This window comes from Bombina bombina, chromosome 10, assembly GCF_027579735.1.
Source record: "Bombina bombina isolate aBomBom1 chromosome 10, aBomBom1.pri, whole genome shotgun sequence".
NCBI lineage: Eukaryota > Metazoa > Chordata > Amphibia > Anura > Bombinatoridae > Bombina > Bombina bombina.
This window is the reverse complement of record NC_069508.1, coordinates 145,088,598-145,109,844: the sequence shown is the minus strand read 5'-3', so window position 1 is coordinate 145,109,844 and position 21,247 is coordinate 145,088,598. Positions and strand designations below refer to the sequence as shown.

The 21,247-nt window shown below is 36.5% G+C and overlaps 1 protein-coding gene across 1 annotated transcript in view; it reads right to left on the bottom strand.

Moving 5' to 3' along the window:
• Positions 1 to 21,247, bottom strand: part of LRRC40 (leucine rich repeat containing 40) — a 257,736-nt gene that overhangs the window by 230,974 nt on the left and 5,515 nt on the right. Inside the window, 4 exon segments of the mRNA XM_053693365.1 lie at positions 3,515 to 3,635; positions 3,881 to 4,010; positions 4,171 to 4,244; positions 4,850 to 5,031. Of these exon segments, the coding sequence (XP_053549340.1) occupies positions 3,515 to 3,635; positions 3,881 to 4,010; positions 4,171 to 4,244; positions 4,850 to 5,031 (507 nt within the window).

Here is a 21,247-nt window from a genome sequence, read left to right as displayed (position 1 = left end):
GAGAATGACTGGAGGTGACGTAGAGGGGAGGAGCTATATAGCAGCTCTGCTGGGTGAATCCTCTTGCACTTCCTGTTGGGGAGGAGTTAATATCCCAGAAGTAATGATGACCCGTGGACTGACCACACTTAACAGGAGAAAAAAGCAAATTTGATAATATAAGTAAATCTGAAAAATGTATGTTCTGAAACCTAAAACTTTTCTCTTTCATGATTATGTCCCTTTAAGGTCTATTTCTCAACTCTGTATGTTTATTTTATAACATTTTTGCTGTGAAGAAGGGGCAGGTTATTTATGCAGACACAAACTCAGTTTTAAGAACTACAAAACCAATAATATGTGATATCTTCTACATAGAAAATTGCCCAAAATAATGTGACAGAAACCTCTGGGAGAGCATGACATTGTGAATGGATTAATGGAATTAATTTACCATAAAATGTAAAGATTACAGCCATGAATATACAGCATCTTGTTATATAATTCAAACTGGTTGATATCTCTGCCCTGTTTCTTTTCTCAGTCTTCACTGAAGTGCTACACAAGTCACGACTAGAGAGTTTTTTACATAAGAAGATAGATTGTGCGCATGTGGCAGTTGCCGTTATAGACTTTTCATTGAGTATAGTCTGTCCTACGACTGTGATTGGCTGCAATAGGTAAGCGCAATTAAAAAAAAAAAAAAAAAAAAAATTGTAGCAAGGGGGGCTGGCTGGGGGAATCACAAGACTGAGGACGATGTTAAGCTTGGGACCTTGAATAGAATTAACTCACGATAGTGGTAAGTGGATTGCCCTAATTTAAAGATATACTGTCTTTTAAGCTAAAATTAATTTTATGAGTTTACAAATCACTTTAAATGTATTTATGTTGTGTTTAGTTAACATTTTCTTTTTAACCCTTAAAATTTAACCTATTGCGCCCCTCGCTAAGTGCGCCACTTGTACTCTAGCCCTGAATATTTTCCTTTCCAACAATGAATCTATTATACGACTATGTAGTGATCAGTTATTTATTTAAGATAACGTGAAATGTATACTAAACACACATATAAAGTAAATCTACTATCAACATTATCACCACCCAGGCAAGTGTGACACTTTTCCAAATCATGTTAAATTGCTTTTTTTTTATTCTCCCTTTTCGAAAAGCAGAGCAGCCAGATGCCATACTTGAATACTGATTGGAGAATGTACACAAGTATCATCTGAGTTGTTTCAAGAGATCAGAACTACAGAAAATACACTCAATAGAATCATTATAGTGCATCTTTTATAAATCAGCAACAAGGAAAATAGCAAAACGTTTACAAAATGTCATATCTATTGCTAAGTCCTAAATTCATGTTAACAGTGCATTTCAGCTACTATTCTCTCTCTCATCAAGCATAAGTATGTATCTGAAAGCACAGAACACTTAGGAGACCGAAAATGAACAGTTAGCTTTTCAACCCTTTCAAATTGTACCTTTTTTTAAACCTGCAAACTGAAGGGGAACACCGAATCCTTTAATTCTAATTTAAGTCTCAATCACAATCTTTCCAGTATCGGCTTCCGATATAAATTTTTCAGCTGATACGAGCTGTGTGTTTTTCAAGTGATCACAATACCGAATGGATTCAGATGCTAAAAGGCAATAATGAAAACATCTTTTGCTTTGTTAAAATCTAATCAAAACTTTCGAAAAAAATTGCTGGTTCACAATTTTTAACTTTATGTTACAGGTGTTTGTACTGATCCCTTTTTACAGTGTGTATATTCATTTACATATGCAAAAATTAAATGAACCTTCTGTAATCCAAATCCATTCTAAAAACTGTATATAGGGGCATGATGGGTATACAGAGCATTTTTGCTCAATGATTATATTTAATATATGAAACTGTTTTGTTTTTTTTTTTTTTAATTTAATTGAGAAAACACTGGTTTTCTAATTGAGTGACATTTTCAGCTGAAATCAAGAATACTACTGCAAGAAATTATTTTCCTTAAGAAAGTGACAACCATCTTCTATAATGACATTTTAACATTTTTATACTGCAAATCATGAAACCGCTAAGTTATAAAGTTTAAATTTAGGCAGAAGTTCTAAATCTCACTGTACAGAACAAGACTGCAACAAGATGGCAGATATCAGAATTACTTTTATTAAAAAAAAATTGTGCAAAAGATCTCTGTCAACAAACAAGACAAGATCAGGAAACTGTTAAAATCACATTCAAAACAACTGGACAGAGGGGGACAAAGGCAGCTAAAATGAAAGTCAACCCTAACGTTTTTGAAACGCTAGGATTGACTATTGAAACAAATAAAGGGGACTTTCATTCATGAGGTATAACATACTTCATGCAGAAGGCTCCTTTGTTTCAGTCAATCGCCGCTCTGAGCTGTGCTAAGGCAGCCCACGGCAGATCGCTGTTTTGCTAAGAGGTGACGTTTACACCTCTTAGCCAATAGCCATGCGGTAAATCCGGCTCCAAAGGCCGTCAAGCCAGATTTACCACACGGCTATTGGCTAAGAGGTGAAAACGTCACCTTTTAGCAAAACAGGGGAGAGAAAGAGAGAGAAAGAGAGAGAAAGAGAGAGAAAGAGAGAGAAAGAGAGAGAAAGAGAGAGAAAGAGAGAGAGAAAGAGAGAGAGAGAAAGAGAGAGAGAAAGAGAGAGAGACAGAGAGAAAGAGAGAGAAAGAGAATAATATTTAATAAAAATAAAAATAATAATAAACATTCATAATTTGGCATTTTATGGTATAACTATGTAGTAAATGAAGGTGTTAATAAGATTTTTTCCTGCAAACTAGTAAGTAAGTAGTAGTTTTCCTCTATAGTAGTGTGTTTAAAAAAACTTTAAGGGGAAGGAGGAAATATTTTCTATAACTCTTTTCTGCGGGAAAGTTTTGACTTAAAAGGGATACTGAACCCAAATTTTTTCTCTTTCATGATTCAGATACAGCAATTTGTCTTTGTTCTTTTGGTATCTTTATTTGAAAAGGCAGGAATGTAAGCTTACGAGCTGTCCCATTTTTGGTTCAGCACCCTGGATAGCGCTTACTGATTGGTGGCTGCATTTAGCCACCAATCAGCAAAGTCCAGGTGCTGAACCAAAGATGGTCCGGCTCATACATTTACAATCCTAATTTTTTTAAATAAAGATACCAAAAGAACAAAGAAAAATTTAAATAAGACTACATATCTATGTTTTATCATTGTGCAGACTTGTAGCTGAACGACTGACATAACAATACATATTAGTTCTGCATTGATGATGTTTATAGTTACTTCCCAGTAAGAAAATACTACACTATAAGGGGTCTTGCTGTTTGTGTGCCCCTCACCCTCTCTGTCTGGGTGAGTGCTCCACCAACCTTGGAATCCCCAGCCACCACTGATCATAACCCTGCTATACAAAGGAGTTTTATTGTCACTATCTCATTGGAGATGTACAATACACTCGTTTTCAGGTTGCGTTTTATTTTTTCAATTTTAAAGGGGTATGAAAAAAAATTAGATCTTACTTTTCATATGACCAACTTCTGCGGGAAAGGTCTTCAGTTTGTTTTGGGATACATTGAGCCGACCAAGGCCAGTCAGGTGACCAATTCCATCAATGTTCTTTAAACAGTTGTTAGAAAGATCCTATAAATCGTTACAAGCAAAAATATTAAAACAATAAGTAATTTTAATAAATACATTTGATTCATTCACTACACCCTACAACCAATATCCTACACCTACAGACCATCTTCTGGATACTGATTGAGTTTCTAAATTAGCTTTAATTTGCACTAAGTGAAACTCTTTACAAAAAGCATTTTATTATTACATTACATAAATCAATAAAACAATTTAGCAAAATCAAAACCTTTTAGAGTAGTTCTTACCAACTCTTCCAAAAGGTATAGTTGTCCAAGTTCCTCTGGTATTTCTTCCAATGAATTGTGCTGAAGAAAAAGACTCTTCAAGTTCTGTAACTGCGCCAGTTCTTTAGGCAACAATTTTAGTTTATTATGGCTAGTGAAGGCAAAAAAAGTAAAATAAAAAAGCATGAAACTGCAAACTCCAATAAACAGCTAGAAAAATGTATGAGGGCATCAATGCCAAAACAGTTAGATCATCTTTTAAAGCAGGCAGTGAACTTGCAATAAATATATTTTTGAGTGGCAACTTGTACCTGATATTTAACTTCTGTAGGTTTGTCAACTCGCCTATGGTACTAGGAAGAGATGTTAGCTGATTGTCATGTACCTTAAAAATAAAACAATTAATAAAATATATTAGTCCGTTTTGATTTCACTACTCACAGTACTATATACCTATATAGATATATCACCCACTCAAACTGCCATGACAAGTCCATATCCCCCAAATAAACAAGTACAATACATTTATAGAATATAAATAATGTTATCTTCACGGAAACTGAACACAATTATAGACAATTATACTTTCAGGATTCAAATAGATCAATTTTAAACAACTTTAGCTTTTTTTTTTTATACCCAGTTTGCTATTGGTATCCTTTGTTGAAAAGTAGGATTTACTAGTAGTGAGCTGCTGCTCCTGAGCCTACCTAGGTGTACACCTCAACAAAGTATACCAAGAGAACAAAGCAAACATTTGATAATATAAGTCAATCGTAAAGTTGTTTAAAATTGAATGCTCTATTCAAATAATGAAATTATTATTACACACTTCCAAATTTAATTCTTAAAAACTGGACCTATTACACACACATATACATACATTATTAAATACTATACCTCACAGATAAAACAGATAAAATACAGATACAAAACAAAATCAAGCTTTTCACATTATTTTTTTAATACATACTTGTTTAACACACTCACATCAAGTACTACGAGGGCAGGGAGAAGCTTGATATCCTCTGACAAAATCTGAAGTTTATTTGAAGCCAAAATCAACTTGCTCAGGTCAGTCTGCTCCCACCAACGGTCATCACCACCAAATGAAATATCTCGATGAGCCTCTTCAGGAGTGTCCAAATTTATTCGCCACACACTAGCAGGAACTAAATAGAAAATATGACCAAAAAAAAAATAATCAATAAATCTTTTAAAAGCTACAAACATACTTTACACACAAGCAACTTAGCAAATTGGGCTTCAAGATGTCAGCATTTATTCAGATATCTAAATAAATGGAAATTCATATTATAATTTCGATATCTTTGTTCATCAAATGTAGCAGTCATTAACACATTAAACACTTTGAGATGGTAATATAAAATGATAAATTGTATATTTAAAAAAAAAAAAAAAAGTCTACAATATACTTTCATTATTTATTTTGCTCCACTTTCCTGTAATTCCATTCTAAAATTGTGAGCTTCTCAGTTCCTGTTAGAAAAGGAAGTACAGAGCAATGTTATATTCCACACAGCCATTGGCTGCACACTCTAGTGACCTATTTATAACTGTTCATAATTGACCACAGCAGAGAAGTTAATCTAAGTTACAACATGGCAGCTCCCATTATTTTATAGACACTAAAACTTTACATTTGTTTTGTCAATATTTAAACAGCTAATGAAACTTTTTAAAATACATCTATACTGTATGTTGTTCTCAGACTAATACTATCTTTGAATGTATCACTCAATCTAGCATTTGTTTAGTGTTTAATGTCCCTTTAAGGGACATAAAAGGGCAATAATAAAAAGTTGCACTGTGTTATAATCTTTTGCATCTCCCTTTAAAGGGACACTCAAGTCAAAATTAAACTTTCATGACTCAGCTAGAGCATAGAATTTTAAACAAATTTCCAATTTACTTCAATTAACAAAATGTGCACAGTCTTTTATATTTACACTTTTTGAGTCACCAGCTCCTACTGAGCCTGTGCAAGAATTCACAGAATATACATATATGCATTTGTGATTGGCTGGTGGCTGTCACATGATACAGGAGTGGAGGAAACTCTTTGAAATGTGTCAGAAAAAATATCTACTATTTATTTGAAATTCAGACGGAGTGCTATTGCATTGTTTTTTTTATCATGCATTGTCGATTATGCAAATCTAATGTATTTACTGGTCCTTTATTTGATAGGGAGGGGAAGAAACCCAAAGCCTTTAGTAGTAAGAAGTTTAGGGTAGGCACTGGGGGCGTTATAGCCACTCTTCAGAATAAGCTCCTCAATAGTTTATAAAGAAAAAGTCAAGGAAAAAAGGTGTAGTTTGAAGAGGGCGCTATACAGCTAACACATAAGTAAACTATTGAATAAAAAGTAAAAATTAATATGAGATAAGTTTAAAAAAAATCTTCTGTGTTTAATACTTTTCTTTTTTTTTTCTCTCTCTTTTTATTATTTTATATGATTACAATTACATAGATAGGAGGACAAGGATATTCAGAACTTATGTTACACAATTTCTCATAATCCTAATTCCATGGCTCTCCTAGTGAATTCAATTATAGCATACATTCTTGAAATTCCCCTTTTGTTGCATAACTTGGCAATCTGGGGTACAAAAAAACCATACAAATTAAAAGACACAAGAAAAGAAAAGAAAAACAACAAAAAAAAGCACTAAAGTAAATACAGTATGAGATTGCTGAAGAATGCGTGGGTCTCTTTCACGGGTACACTCGTATTTACTTCTGGTGTGGCCGAGGGTGGAGGGAAGAACTCAGGGGGTCTAGATGTATGCATCTTATGGGGTATTTTATAGGAGCCTACTCCAGTTGCTCGGTAGTTCATTATTGATTATCCAGGTTTTAACTATATTAGATTTAACTAAAGGTTTAATAATTTGGAGTTGTATATTTACTGACTGGGCTTCAATTATTTTAAGCCATTTAAGGAAAAACCTCTTGATAGTTTTCTCCGCATCAATGCGAATCTCATATTGTTCCAGAATCATTTGGTTCATCATCTCTTTTACATATTGTGCAATACTAGGTGCTTTTGGTGATTTCCAGTTAGCTAATATCAGTGCTCTACCTTGAAGAATTGCTGTATTAAATCAGGGTAGGATTCTCATGCCAGTCTGTGCCCTGATATAAAAGGAGCACCGTTTTACTATTTATTTGGAGTTTTTGATCTAACCACTTATTAAGCCAGAATAGTATCTGTTGTCAGAATTGGCGGATTTTTGGGCAGCTATAAAGGCAGTGTTCTAAAGCTGCATCTTTAGCGCTACATTTATAGCAAACTATCTCCATATTTTTATACCACCTTGCTATTTTGCTAGGTGTTATGTACAATTGATTAATTATCTTAAAATGCGACTCCAAGTAGTAACCTTAGTTGTCCTCACTACTGTCCTGAAACTATCTACTAATTCTGCCCTTGTTTGCATAGGATATAGTCTCCTCCATTTACTTTCCATCATCTGTAAATGTACTTCTATTTTATGATCCATTTGAAAATTATAGATCATCCTAATTGCGTATTTCTTTTGAGCGAAGATTCTGATAACGTTATCTAGCCCTCCTATAGACCAGTCTTTCCCATGCCTAGCTTGTAATTCATTGTAGAAATGTCTGACTTGTAGATAAGCAAAAAAGTCTGTATTGGGAAGCTGATATTCCCTTCTTAATTCTTCAAAAGATTTAATTGTATGTATTATATTATCCTCAAGCTGTACCAAATTAGTGATACCCTTCCTGCGCCATCTATGAAAAACTCCATATCCACTACATCCTATTTTAAATTTCGGATTCCCTAATATCGGTAAATATCTGGATATGCACATATTCACTCCTACTAGTTTACCAAGTTTATGCCAGGCCGCTATCACGTTATTGAACGTTAGCCTCTGCGAGATTCCTTTTGGGAGATTTTTTATCTCACAGTGTAGAAGTGCTTTAGGAGTATATGGAGCGCATATATCTGTCTCTAGTGCTCCATATGTCACAAAATCCCCCTCAATGATCCAGTCTATAGCATATTTCGCTACAGCAGCTAAGTTATATAGTTGAAGATTGGGTAACGCTAACCCCCCAGCTTTAAATGGGAGAGTTAATATTTCTGCTGAGCATCTTGTTTTCCCTCCCGCCCATATAAAGCTGCTACACATCCTATTAAACCTAACACAGTCTTTCTGTTTGACTATAATAGGAATATTCTGCAGAAGGTATAGTATACGTGGGAAGATTATTGTTTTAATTAGAGTCACTCTAGCTGTAATGCTAATAGGCAGCTCTCTACATCTTTTACAATCTGCAATACATTTATCCAGACATGGTGTAATATTTTTATCATACCATTGTTTCAGGTTTTTAGTTTACTTTATGATTCTGGTTTGCGCCTCGCAGCCACATAATCTCCGATTTATCTACATTCACTTTATAACCCGAGAATGAGCTGAATTGATTTATAATCTCCAAAAGTTGCTTAATACTCTTTGAGGTATCTGCGATAAATAGTAATAAGTCATCTGCAAATAGCGATAGTACTATCTTCTGTTGGAAAATTTTGATACCTTCTAGTTCTTTCCTTAACCTGATGGCTAATGGTTCTATTGACAAATTAAAGAGCATGGGTGATAGTGGGCAACCTTGCCTTGTACCTTTTTTAAGCATAATATCTGGTGTAGTTTCATTATTAATCATTAGATTAGACGTCGGATTCCTATATATGAGTTTTATAAAAGATTCAATATTCCCTTGCACTCCAAACTTCTCTAATGATGTGAATAAATGATCCCAGGTTATGGCATCGAAAGCTTTTTCAGCATCCATCGCCAATACAGCTAAATCTGGAGTATCTTTACTTAGATTTTGTTTAGCCTCTTGGTAGCAATGATCTAGGGTAATAAGTACTTTACGAATATTTCTAGCTGGGTTGCGCCCAGTCATAAAACCTACTTGGTCTATATGTATAATTTTATGTAGAATTTTTTTAAATCTGTTTGCTATGATAGTGGTCAGAATCTTATAGTCACTGTTTAACAATGATATCGGTCTATAAGATCCTGGGTTTTCCGAATCTCTACCTTTTTTCAAAATTAATGTGATAGAAGATGCCGCAAAATATTTAGAGTGCATTTCCCCTTTTAAAAAATAGCTATTAAAGAGATTGGTGAGAGTAGGCGTAATTTCAGAGGATAACATTTTATAGAATTCGGCTGGTAGCATATCAGGTCCCGGCGCCTTATTACTTTTTATCTGATTTATAGTCTGCATTACTTCTTCCTCCAATATCGGAAGATTCAACCTATCTCTATCTGTCTTTCCAAGTTTCCTAGTTTCTATTTGCTCCCAGAATTCCATTTTGTTTTGAATATCCACTGAAGTACTTGTATAAAGTTCTTTAAAATATTTGAACATTACCAGCTTCACCTCATTGGTCGTGCTTGCTCTATATGAACCTAGTTTAATGGCTGATATATAGTTCCTTTGTCTCTGCATTTTAGTTAATCTAGCTATGTATTTAGCAGATCTTTCATATAGTCCTCTACATTTAGCACTATCTTTCTTATCTTGTTGTATAATCATTTGTTTTGCAAATATATCGTTCTCCTGTTTGCTATTCTGGTATTTAAGCCAGGTCTGCGGGTTAGCATTACCTATATATGCGTTTTTAAGTTGGTTATTTAATTGGGACTCACGCTCCCTATTTTTCTTCTTCCATTTACACATATAAGCTTTAATAGCTCCTCTGATATATGCTTTGGCTGCTTCCCAGTATATCTCACATTTGCCTATAGAGCCTCTATTATAATATTTATATTCCTTCCATTTTTCTAAGATATAATTATTAAAATGTATATTATGCGCTAGATGTCTGGGGTATCTAAGTCTATTATCGCCCCCCCTAGCCTGGGCTACATTCTGAAGTTCTAATGATATAATTGCATGATCTGAAATACATATCTCTTTAATATCAGTTTTCAAATCCAAGCCCAACATATTTTCTGAGATTAAAAAAAGATCGATTCTTGAGAGGGTCTTGAATGTTTTGGATAGACAGGAAAATGCACGCACGTCAGGATTTTGATTCCTCCATATATCCTGTAATCTAAGCCCTTTCATAAAATTCTTCAAGAGTCTACCTTCTTTTTTAATGTTCCTAGCTTGACTACATTTAAGCCTATCTATTGGGGGTACAGGTGTCAGATTAAAATCCCACCCTACAATAATGTTCTTCCCTATGTATTTAATCAATTTATTATTCAATCCTTCCCAAAACTCCTCGTCCATCTTGTTTGGGCCATATACGTTACATATCACCACATTTAGATTATCATTTTGTACATCCAGAATTATAAATCTCGCCTGACTATCTATTTCTTGCTTTATAATTTTATATTCACTGTTCTTATTGAAGAGAATGGCTACCCCTTTTTTCCTACCGCAGTATGGTGATGTTATTACTTCCCCCACCCATTTACTCTTTAACTTCTCAGCTTCAGTAGGCTTTAAATGTGTCTCTTGTAGTAATACTACACTCGGCTTAAGTTGTCCTAGTTGTTTTATTATTAATTTTCTCTTTATAGGCGATGTAATTCCGCCTACATTCCAAGATAAAAAGCTGATTTTCTCCATCATCCTATTTTTTAACCCAAGATCTTCTTATCGATAGCATGAGACTATCTACTTTTAGCACCCAATCCCACCTCCACCCTCCGCCACACCAGACCACCTTATCCGGCAAGTACATAATATAAAATGAATAGAAAAAAAAACGGGAAAAATATTCCGCATAGAATTCCACTAAACTTTAAAGTAATAAATAAAAACATCAAAACCATAACTTGTTTGGTCATCACGTTACCTTTACAGTATTTCGGCTAATCAAATATACTTAAATGTCACAAACCCTGTTTTTGTGGTAAAGTTTTAGAGGCAAATGTGATCAGATCTTTAAATTCACTAGACTCTGGAAGCCCCACTATCTTAATATTATTCCTGCGGGCTCTATCTTCCAGGTCTTCGATTTTGTTTTGCATGGCGAGCATCTGTTTACTATGAAGAAGTACTGTCTGGTCTACCTTATGTACCTGATCTTCTACACTAGATATCCTTAACTCTGCTTCATTTAGCCTGCTAGCAAATTGTCTTATTTCATGGGATAAAATAGAAATTTCTTGTTTTATGTTGTTAAATTGCGGTAGTAATAAGTCTGAGATCTGTTGCAGAAGCCCTTGTGGATCTGTTATATTTACATGTGAGTCATCTAAGTTAATCTCTGTCATTACGTCAGTACTTTTGTTGGATATTTTTTTGTCTTTAGTTTTGGGAGGCATGGCTGGTGATTTTGTTTTAATGTATTTTTCCATATATAAAAAGAAAGTATGCAGAAAAAGAGATTCGTGTTAAATATCCGTAGAGGATAGTGCAATATATCTGTCTCTCCTGGACTAATGTCTTGGGGAGAATAGGGATCCTACTAACTGGGATCGTCTGTGTCCAAATTACACTGTATCAGTGTTTTCAATGTGTAAAACAGTGAAGTCAAAAAAGAAAAAGCAAACAATCCTTTGGTCAGCACACTCTGCTGGCCAAATTGTGTATTGTGTTTTTTTTTGTTGTTTTTTTTTTTCTCTTTTTTTTTTAAAAACAAAAAGAGGTGTATATGTGCTATCTAGCTAGGATAAAAGAAAAAAAAAGAACAAAGACCCCCAAAAAAAAGATAGGAAAAAAAAGGAGAAAAAAAAAAAAGCGCCACACCTTAGACTTGCCTTGCCCCTACCAATCTGATTCTTAGTCTGTACAATCTCACTTGTTTTGAGCCTGGTCTGATTCAGAAACTCAGAGCCCTATAGCCCTGCTTTATCTGTTTTAAGAACTTTCCAGTCAATTAGGTTCTTTACAATTTAAAATGTGTCTAACCCCTATAGCTGGATTGTTTAGATGTAATCTTATGTGTATCTTATCCACTGCTATGATTTGCAACAGACACACTAAAGCATTTTGATTACCATACCTCTGTTATAGATACCATAATTATACAATTTAGATCATGCACAGCCTATCTATGGTGACTTCGTTAGCTAAACAGTATATCACATCAGTCTAAACCTATGCAACCTACTATCTAATGGTATTTTATACTAACTAACCCAAACAACTTCACAACTTAGGTATATATGTCACCTTCATACATTTGCTGCGGTCACCATATATTATCAATATACAGGCTGCAATATATCAATATAAATCATACATGTATAGCAGAATGTCTCTTTCAAAAAAAGAAGGAGAGGGAAAGAAAAAAAAAAAAAAATTAAATAAAAAGTCTGTTTCCAGAGAGGCTCCCTCTTTTTTTTTTTGAGCGACTTCTTCCTCTTTTAGCTTCTAGGCCTTAATGTTATCCTCCATAGAGTATAGGCTCCTTGATACCCTTAGAAATGTTCTGTAATGCAGTCCCCTGTATCTTGAGTGGTGCTTACTCTGGGGCTTACGTAATAGCTATTCCTTCCAAGCTCTAAGACCAGCTACCACCTAACAGGGCCTGTCTTTTTACAACAAGCTGGCACATAAATCCACTCCACGAACTGCCCTCTTTGATAGAATCTCTTGCGGATGGCTTGCAGATCCCGCACCCCCTGGTGTTTAATATGTTCCAGTATATCCTCTTAGGCCAAGACTACCACTACTATCACCTATAGCCCAGGTGCACTAATACGCTGTGGATTCTGGCCTTGCCTATTTCACTTTGTTGCCTCCCAGGTGGCCACGTATTTTGAAACTTTATCTGATTATAGTTATCAGTTATAGGCCTGCCCGGGGTAAACAAATATAACATACATCATTTTTTCAGCTCTTATCCAATACTTGCGATTACTGCCGACTGTCCTCCTGGGGGTGCCTGGGCCGTTCTCGCTGCTGTTGCACCTTAATCCTGTGTGTTGATCTGCCGTCTCCTCTTTAGTGGTGACTTCTCAGTCAGGAGCTTTCCAGCTCGGATTCGTAGCCCTCCTGCTGGCTCTAGATATTCCTGAGTCCGCTCTCTCCTTAAACGAACCGGTTTGTGGCCCCTTTACCTCCAGGTTTGTGTCTACTGGAGCTTCCGCAAAGGTTCCTGGTGCTCCAAACAAATGGCCGTGGCGAAGTCGGCCCAACGCCTGCAGTAGACTTCCGGCGCCTAGCGAGCCACAGATGCGAGTTCGCATGCCCAATCTGGAACCGGTATCCTCCAAACAAGGGCTTTTTGGCGCTGCGGTGCTGGAAACTCTGGCTCAGGATACTCCGACGGAAGTCCCCCAATACTTTTCTAAAAACAGGTCTAAAAATTAATGTTCATATTTCATAGATCGCAGTATGATTATAAAAAGGGACGTCTCGCTATAAGACAAATTAATAAATCTAATATAAAGCGTAATAAAAAAAAAACATTTAAAAAATAAAAAAATGTAGATACTGCGTGCAGAAGTCTGCCAAGTGACAAAAACTTCTAACCTTCAAACTGAGTGACTGCACGCAGTATCTATATTTTGTTTTTTATATATATAAAAAAAAAATATAGCGTTTTATATTAGGATTTATTAATTTGTCTTATAGGGAGACAACCCTTTTTATAATCATACTGCGATCTATTTACATTCATTTTTAGAAAAGTATTAAATACAGAAGATATTTTTAAGCTTATCTCATATTATTTACTTTTTATTCAATAGTTTATGTGTTAGCCATCTTCAAACTACACATTTTTCCTTGCAGAAACCCAAAGCCCCAAAACTTTATTAGATAGTTAAAGGGACACTGTACCCAAATTTTTTCTTTCGTGATTCAGATTGAGCATGAAATTTTAAGCAACTTTCTAATTTACTCCTATTATCAAATTTTCTTCATTCTCTTGGTATCTTTATTTGAAATGCAAGAATGTAAGCTTAGATGCCGGCCCATTTTTGGTGAACAACCTGGGTTGTCCTTGCTGATTGGTGGATAAATTCATTCACCAATAAAAAAGTGCTGTCCAGAGTACTGAAACCAAAAAAAAAGCTTAGATGCCTTCTTTTTCAAATAATGATAGCAAGAGAACGAAGAAAAATTGATAATAGGAGTAAATTAGAAAGTTGCTTAAAATTGCATGCTCTTTCTGAATTACAAAAGAAAACATTTGGGTACAGTGTCCCTTTAAAGGAGCATGCCATTCTTCGAAAACATTCATGATTAATATAAAATGGGAATTTTAAGAAATGTTACTATTTACTTCTATTACCATATATACTTTGTTATCTTTGTTTTTTCTATGATAAAAATCATACCTAGGCAGACTCAGGCACAGCAATGCACCACAAATATGTTTTATTATAAATAGTTTAGAAACAGAGAAAATTAAAATTTTCTTTATGGCATTCACCATATTTTTTTTAAAGAGAATGTAAACTCTCATGAATCATTGCCCGTTTTTTTAAAAATACTATTAAAAACAGGGACACTTTCATTCATGAAAGTTTACATTGCAGCCCGCAGTTCCTCTGTCCTTACGTCACCAATGACGAAACCGGCTTCCTCCAATCATGGCTTCCCCCCCCCAGAGTGTCCATCTCGTGAGGCCACGCCGTAATTGGAGGAAGCCGGTTTCGTCATTGCAGTGCAAGTACAGCAGGAAGAAGTGGGCAATCGCCGATCCGGCTTTGGTGAAGAAGAATTTAAGTATTTCGAAAATACGCTGCAATGTAAACTTTCATGAATGTGCAGTGACATGGCATATATTTTAACGATGGTGTTGTCTGGGAATTATTGCCCCCAATGCATAAGTGTGCTTGTGGTACACTGCAAGTACTTTTTCATTATACTGTATGCATCACCTGTTTGTGGCAATGCACATAAATACAATTTTACATCACATGCAATAAGAAAGTGCCAGAAGACTAAAGCACAACCCTGTTGCCTTCCAATGGGAAGGCAGAGCACTGCTTAGCATTTTTCAAAATTAGGAGGCAACAATTATTCACTGTGTTTTGTATTTCTTATAGTTTTTTAGAAGCAAAGACATATTTATTTATTTTTTGTTTTCAAAAGGAGAGTGCCCTCTACTTGCAAGTAAATAAAAAACGCAACTGGCTATCAAGTGATCTGTCTGGCAAAAGCAGTCAAGTGCAGGAACCATAATTTTACGGGTCATAATTCCAGGGGGTGTAATAGTTCCTTCCCTGTTCTTAACAATACAAAGATTGATATGCGACATAGCACTGAAAAAACGGAGTTGAACCTCTTTCAAAGTGGCCCTGACTACCTTCAGATGCCAAAATAATGAAAACTACCCCACATCATTGACACTATCCCCTGAACCACGGAAATATATCATATCCTTGCAAATGGTTTAAACACATAGGGCCAGATCATCTAAAGCTCAATGTGATTTTGCAAGATCTCTCCATGCCGGCAAATTTATGATCACCAAGTTCATACATACGGTAAGCTAAAGTCAGTAATGCAAAAATGACATGCTCTAATTAGACCATACCCTTTTTTATAATAGAAAAGTGCCTTTAAATGTTTTTTCACCTTTATCTACCTAAACCAGAATGGTATATGAAAGATATTTATCAAGATGTCACCCAAATCTGCTTACAAGATATTGCAGAACTGTACTTATTTTCAATCATGAAAATCACAATGTTTTTAGTAGGCGAATTTCATAAATATAATGCATAGGGTACCTCTATAATTTCAGTCAATCAATTAATTGATGTTTTAAAAAACTATACTACCTCTCCACATGTAGAGCACATACAAGGCATCCCCACTACCCATTCATACACCTGACAGCCTTCTTTTCTGGGACAGCAACATCACTGGGCTCTCAGAAAGGGTAAAACGTGCATATCTGGTTCTGTGTGTACAAATAAGTTTGTTGCCCTTCTATAACTACATATAATGGCACATATGTCAACAAATTACTGCTTAAATGACGCGTGTGTGCGTGTGTGTGTGTGTCATGGAGCATTATCCTGCTGGAAAAACCAATCCTCAGAGTTGGGGAACATTGTCAGAGCAGAAGGAAACAAGTTTTCTTCCAGGGTAACCTTCTATGTGACTTGATTCATTCAGATAAATCTGCTCAATTCCAGCATTGCTGAAGCATCCCCATATCATCACTGATCCTCCACAAAATTTCACACAGGGTGCAAGACACTGTGGCTTGTAGGCATCTCTAGGTCTCTGCCTAACAATTAGACAACCAGGTTTTCTGGCAAAATTGAAAATTATACTCATCACAGAAGATGGACTGGAATCGAGCAAATGTATCTTTGTAAAGAACGCATGAATCAAGCCATGTAAAAGATTATCCTGGAAGGAAACTTGCTTACTTCTGATCTGGCAATGATCCCCAGCTCTGAGGATTGTTTTTTTTCCAGCAGGACAATGCACCATGCAACCCAGTCAAGTCAATCAAGTTGTGAATGGAAGACAGTGCTGGATTAGTCTGCCGGGATACTGGGACTTTTCCTGGCGGCCTGCAAGCCCGAAGTTGCTGTACAACCAAATTCTTGGTAAGGAAGGTCACAGAGTGAGTCTTGTACACATGTGTAGAACATTTCTATAAGGCTGCTCCACTTCTGACAAGGGTGTGGGGGCTTGTGGCGACAGAAAAGTGGCCCCATGCAAGTTAGGTTGGTGAAAGCGGGGCTGGTCTGATTTCCCAGTCCTGTCCTGAAGGAGGACCAGCAGATCAAGACCCTGTCATGGCCAACCCAATCTCCAGATCTGAACTCCATTGAAAAACTCTGGAATGTGATCAAGAGGAATATGGATGGTCAAAATCCATCAAACAAAACCGAGCTGCTTAAATTTTTGGGCCAGGATTGGCATAAAGACACCCAAAAGCAGTGTGAAAGACTGATGGAGAGCATGAAAGCTGTGATTGAAGATCAGAGTTATTCCACCAAATATTGATTTCTGAACTCTTGCTAAGTTAAAACATTAGTATTGTGTTTAAAAATTAATATGAACTTTGTAGATCAAATGATTATATATATATATATATATATATATATATATCTGTTTAAAATTAAGGAACCAGTAAGAATGTTTAGGATCCAGACATACTTTTAGGACCTAAACAATGGTGTTTGCATATAGATATATGGAGAATAACCCAAAAAGTTAGGAGCCAGGGGTAAAATTCTAGGAGCCAGTGGCTCCCTGGCTACTGGGTTTGTCAAGCCCTGTATTAGGGTTGCCAGCTTTACAGCTTTCTACAAATAACCAGCTGTCTTCCACAAAAATATTGGATATCCTGCCAGTCACTAGGCACAATGGTAGAGTCACACAATCCCCACCATAAAAAAGCTCTACCTTAGCCCCTACTCTTAAACCCACCATCTATATTTCTTCAAAAGTCAGCAGTCATTCTACCCCTTGGCTACCAGTAACAAACAATTTTACCTGTGACTGACATGAACACATGCAAACAGAAGTGATTTGACCCCCTTGACTGCCCCTCACTTCTAACAGAAATATATATTTTTTTAAAACTAAACATTTAAAGGGACAGTCAAGTATAAATTAAACTTTCATTATTCAGATAGGACTTTTAATTTTAATTGACTTTCCAATTTACTTTTATCATCAAATTTGCTTTTTTCTCTTGGTATTCTTAGTTTAAACTAAACATAGGTAGGCTCATATGCTAATTTCTAAGCCTTTGAGGGCTGCCTCTTATCACATGCTTTTTAAATCTCTTTTCAACACAAAGAGACAGAAAGTACACGTGGGCCATATAGATAACACTGTGTTCAGGCACAGAAAGTTATTTAAGATCTAGCACAATACAATGCTAAATTTAAGACAATAGATAGTAAACAGTCACAGTCATGTGATCAGGGGGCTGGAAGAAGGTTCCTAGATACAAGGTAATCACAAAGGTAAAAAGTACATTAATATAACTGTGTTGGTTATGCAAAACTGGGGAATGAGTAATAAAGGGATTATCTATCTTTTAAAACAATAACAATTCTATGGTTGACTGTCCCTTTAAGTGTCCAGTATTTTTGTGAACATTTTACTTCACAGCCTGCAAAAATACTGGACTGTTTAGTTGAATACTGAACAGCTGGCAACCATAGGCATACCCCCTCTGAGTATTGTATATTCATTTCTGTGGCCAATTATTGACAGACATAGATGAGCTTCCACAGTGATCAAGAAATCACTGTGTAGAATGTTGTGGGGTGAGAGTTCCAGATTCTGAAGGATACCCTTCAGCTTATCAGGGTAATTGGGAAAGCAAAATAGTTCAATTACATGAAAAAGCTGTCAAATTAAATCATAAAAAGAACATTCCAAAGGTTTACACCTTTCATGGAGAGTAACGATTTTAACTAAATATCCATTTAAAAAAAAAAAAAAAAAAAAAAAAATACATATATTTTCCTTTATGGCTTTGGATTTGTTATATAGAGTGATCAAGTGTACAGAACACTGGGATGAAAAGCAGTGACTTGCAAGGTTGATCATTCAGACAGGCACTACTAAGCAGCTGCTTACTTTCCTTATTGAACGTGACTATTCATTTATATAGTTTGATGGATAACAGAAGGCTAGCAGCTTTATACTAGAGAACATAAAATGATCATTATTTATAGGATTGATAGCAGTGTTTAATACCCCTAAAGAGTCTTGCAATACTTTATCAACCCATGTATTAAGAATCATCTTGCACTGTTCAGTCAGTTGCAGCTACCTTACAGTCTATTAATTTAAACTGTAAAGTCTAAAATCAAAGTATGTCTTTTTAAATGCACTTTATACATACTCATATGTAATTCTCCAGCATTCTTCTAAAAGTGTTAGATAGGGTTGCAAGGTGTCCGGTATCTGATCGGACAGTCCGGTTTTTAAACCAGGTGTCCGGTAAAAATTGAAGATGGAAAAAAAGGACTCTTAAATGTCCGTTTTTTAATTAAAGCAGACATAGATTACAATAAAAAATAAAACAGGTTTTCAATTAGTTTCTGTTAATCAATTGTTTTCTGTTAATTAAGCAGGTGCACTGCATACAGGCTGTGCACGAAACAGTTCCAAAAGCTGACGATAGGTGTCACTCAAAGTACAACAGATGCTAGTTAGGTGAAGAAGTCGAGTTCCAATTGCACTTAAAGGGCCATGATACCCAAATGTTAAAACACTTGAAAGTGATGCAGCATAGCTGTCTAGAAAATATCACCTGCACATCTCTATGTAAAAAAGAAAGATATTTTACCTCAAAATGTTCTAAGTATTCAAACCCCATTGCAAAGGACTTTAAGCAGCAAATAAGTATGTCTGTCCCGTGACAGACAAGGGAGTGAGATTTGTGCACACTCATGTTATTTCCCTATTCAGTTTAAGGAAGTTTACTATGAAATCTCATGAGATTTGACTTAAATCTCATGAGAGTAAAACAGTTCATGACCTCAGCACTGTTGATGCTGATTGGCTGCAGTTAATTTCTTCCTTTTTTTTTTTACCTGCAGCTGGACAGGAGTGGAAGTATAACTTTTTACACAGAACTTACTCTGCTGAGCTGAGGAAATTGTGAGGTAAAATATCTTCCTTTTTCACATAGAGATGCTCAGGTGATATTTTCCTGTCAGCTTTCTACAGTTATACTGCATCAGTTTCAAGTGATTTATCACTGCCAGCCACTTGCAATCAAACACAGATCGGGGACTCCTTTGTAGTAGAGCACGGGTGTCAAACACAAGGCCCGCGGGCCGAATCCGGCCCACCAGACCTTGTCATGTGGCCCGTGTAGCCGCCGCCGGCCGCCAGCCTTCACCCCTGATACCGCGATTCAGTAATATAAAAAATAAACATTTATATTTATACCCCAAGGCAGAACATAGTGCGATCTGCGATAATATCGCAGAAAGTGGAGCCTGCCTGCAGAAAGAATGGCCAGTTCTGTTAAGCACATAATTTTCTTCAACAGGTGTTTTTTTTTTTTATTATTATGCATAGCAACCGGCACATTTTTACTTTCACATTATTGGCTGCCTCTCATGAAATTGATACATTTTATTAGATGCTTTGCTTATAACTTAATGTTACTTTTAGCCGCCAGAACGTCTGCTTCTGCGACTGAGGTAAGTGTGCAGCCAGGGATGCGCGTTAATAGCAGAAAAACCCTTGTAACCCTTCTCCTCCCGGGCTCAAAGTGTTAATAGCACCGCACAGGAAAAAAAAAAGTGTTATCCCTGCTGCGGTCTGCTTGTGAAGACTGTTAGCTGAAGAGATGTGTGTGGGTGGAGTTCCGGGAATTGCCGATTCCCATTTTTGATAATCCAATCACCATTGCCAAATTAGACACACAACCAACCGGTATAAGCTTTCACGGTAGTGTTGTAAAAAAAGAACATGAAGGCTGAAGCTAGCGCTGCTGAATACTGAGGCGGTTCCCCCCCCCCCCTCTACTGAAGCCCGCGCCCAGGCTGTAAACATTTGTTTGTGAATGTGCACGCGCTAGGTTCACCCTTCATGTTCTTTTTTTACAACACTACCGTGAAAGCTTATACCGGTTGGTTGTGTGTCTAATTTGGCAATGGTGATTGATTATCAAAAATGGGAATCGGCAATTCCCGGAACTCCACCCACACACATCTCTTCAGCTAACAGTCTTCACAAGCAGACCGCAGCAGGGATAACTCCTTTTTTTCCCTGTGCGGTGCTATTAACACTTTGAGCGGGGAGGAGAAGGGTTACAAGGGTTTGCAGAAAAGGCAGCTGGGGGGGGGGGGGATCTCTAGATGTCTCACGTACCGGTGTTCGGCTCCTGCAGACCTGCACACTGACACCCGCCCCTCCCTCCATAGCGTGACACTGGAGTACTATGTTTTCTGTGTGATATCATAAAAGCATATAAAGTCACAGAAAGCAGATGTATTATATACCCCCTGGGGCTGTTTGCAAAGGTTAGTTAGTTATTGTTATGTATAAAACTGGTATATTAGTTTAGTGGGCGGCATTGGGCAAGGAACCTGACCCCTTACTCAGGTATTTGGCAAGTCAATGAGGAAGTCTGAATAAAGAAACATGATGTGACCAAAAATTATTGTGGCTGAAAAACAGCCTAAAAACAAAGGGGTTGGGGGGGGGGGCAGCAGAATTTTGATTGCCTAGGGCAGCACAAAACCTAAATACGCCACTGGGAATGTATGTGATGTATGTGGGAGGGGGGGGTCTGCTTATTATTCTGCTTAAAAGTCTGAGCGGTAAACTTTGGATATACATAGTCCTATACAACCGGCCCTTTGAGGGTGACCAAACTGCTGATGTGGCCCCCGATGAATTTGAGTTTGACACCCCTGTAGTAGAGAGTGGCTGTGCGAGCAGCATGTGAGGTAT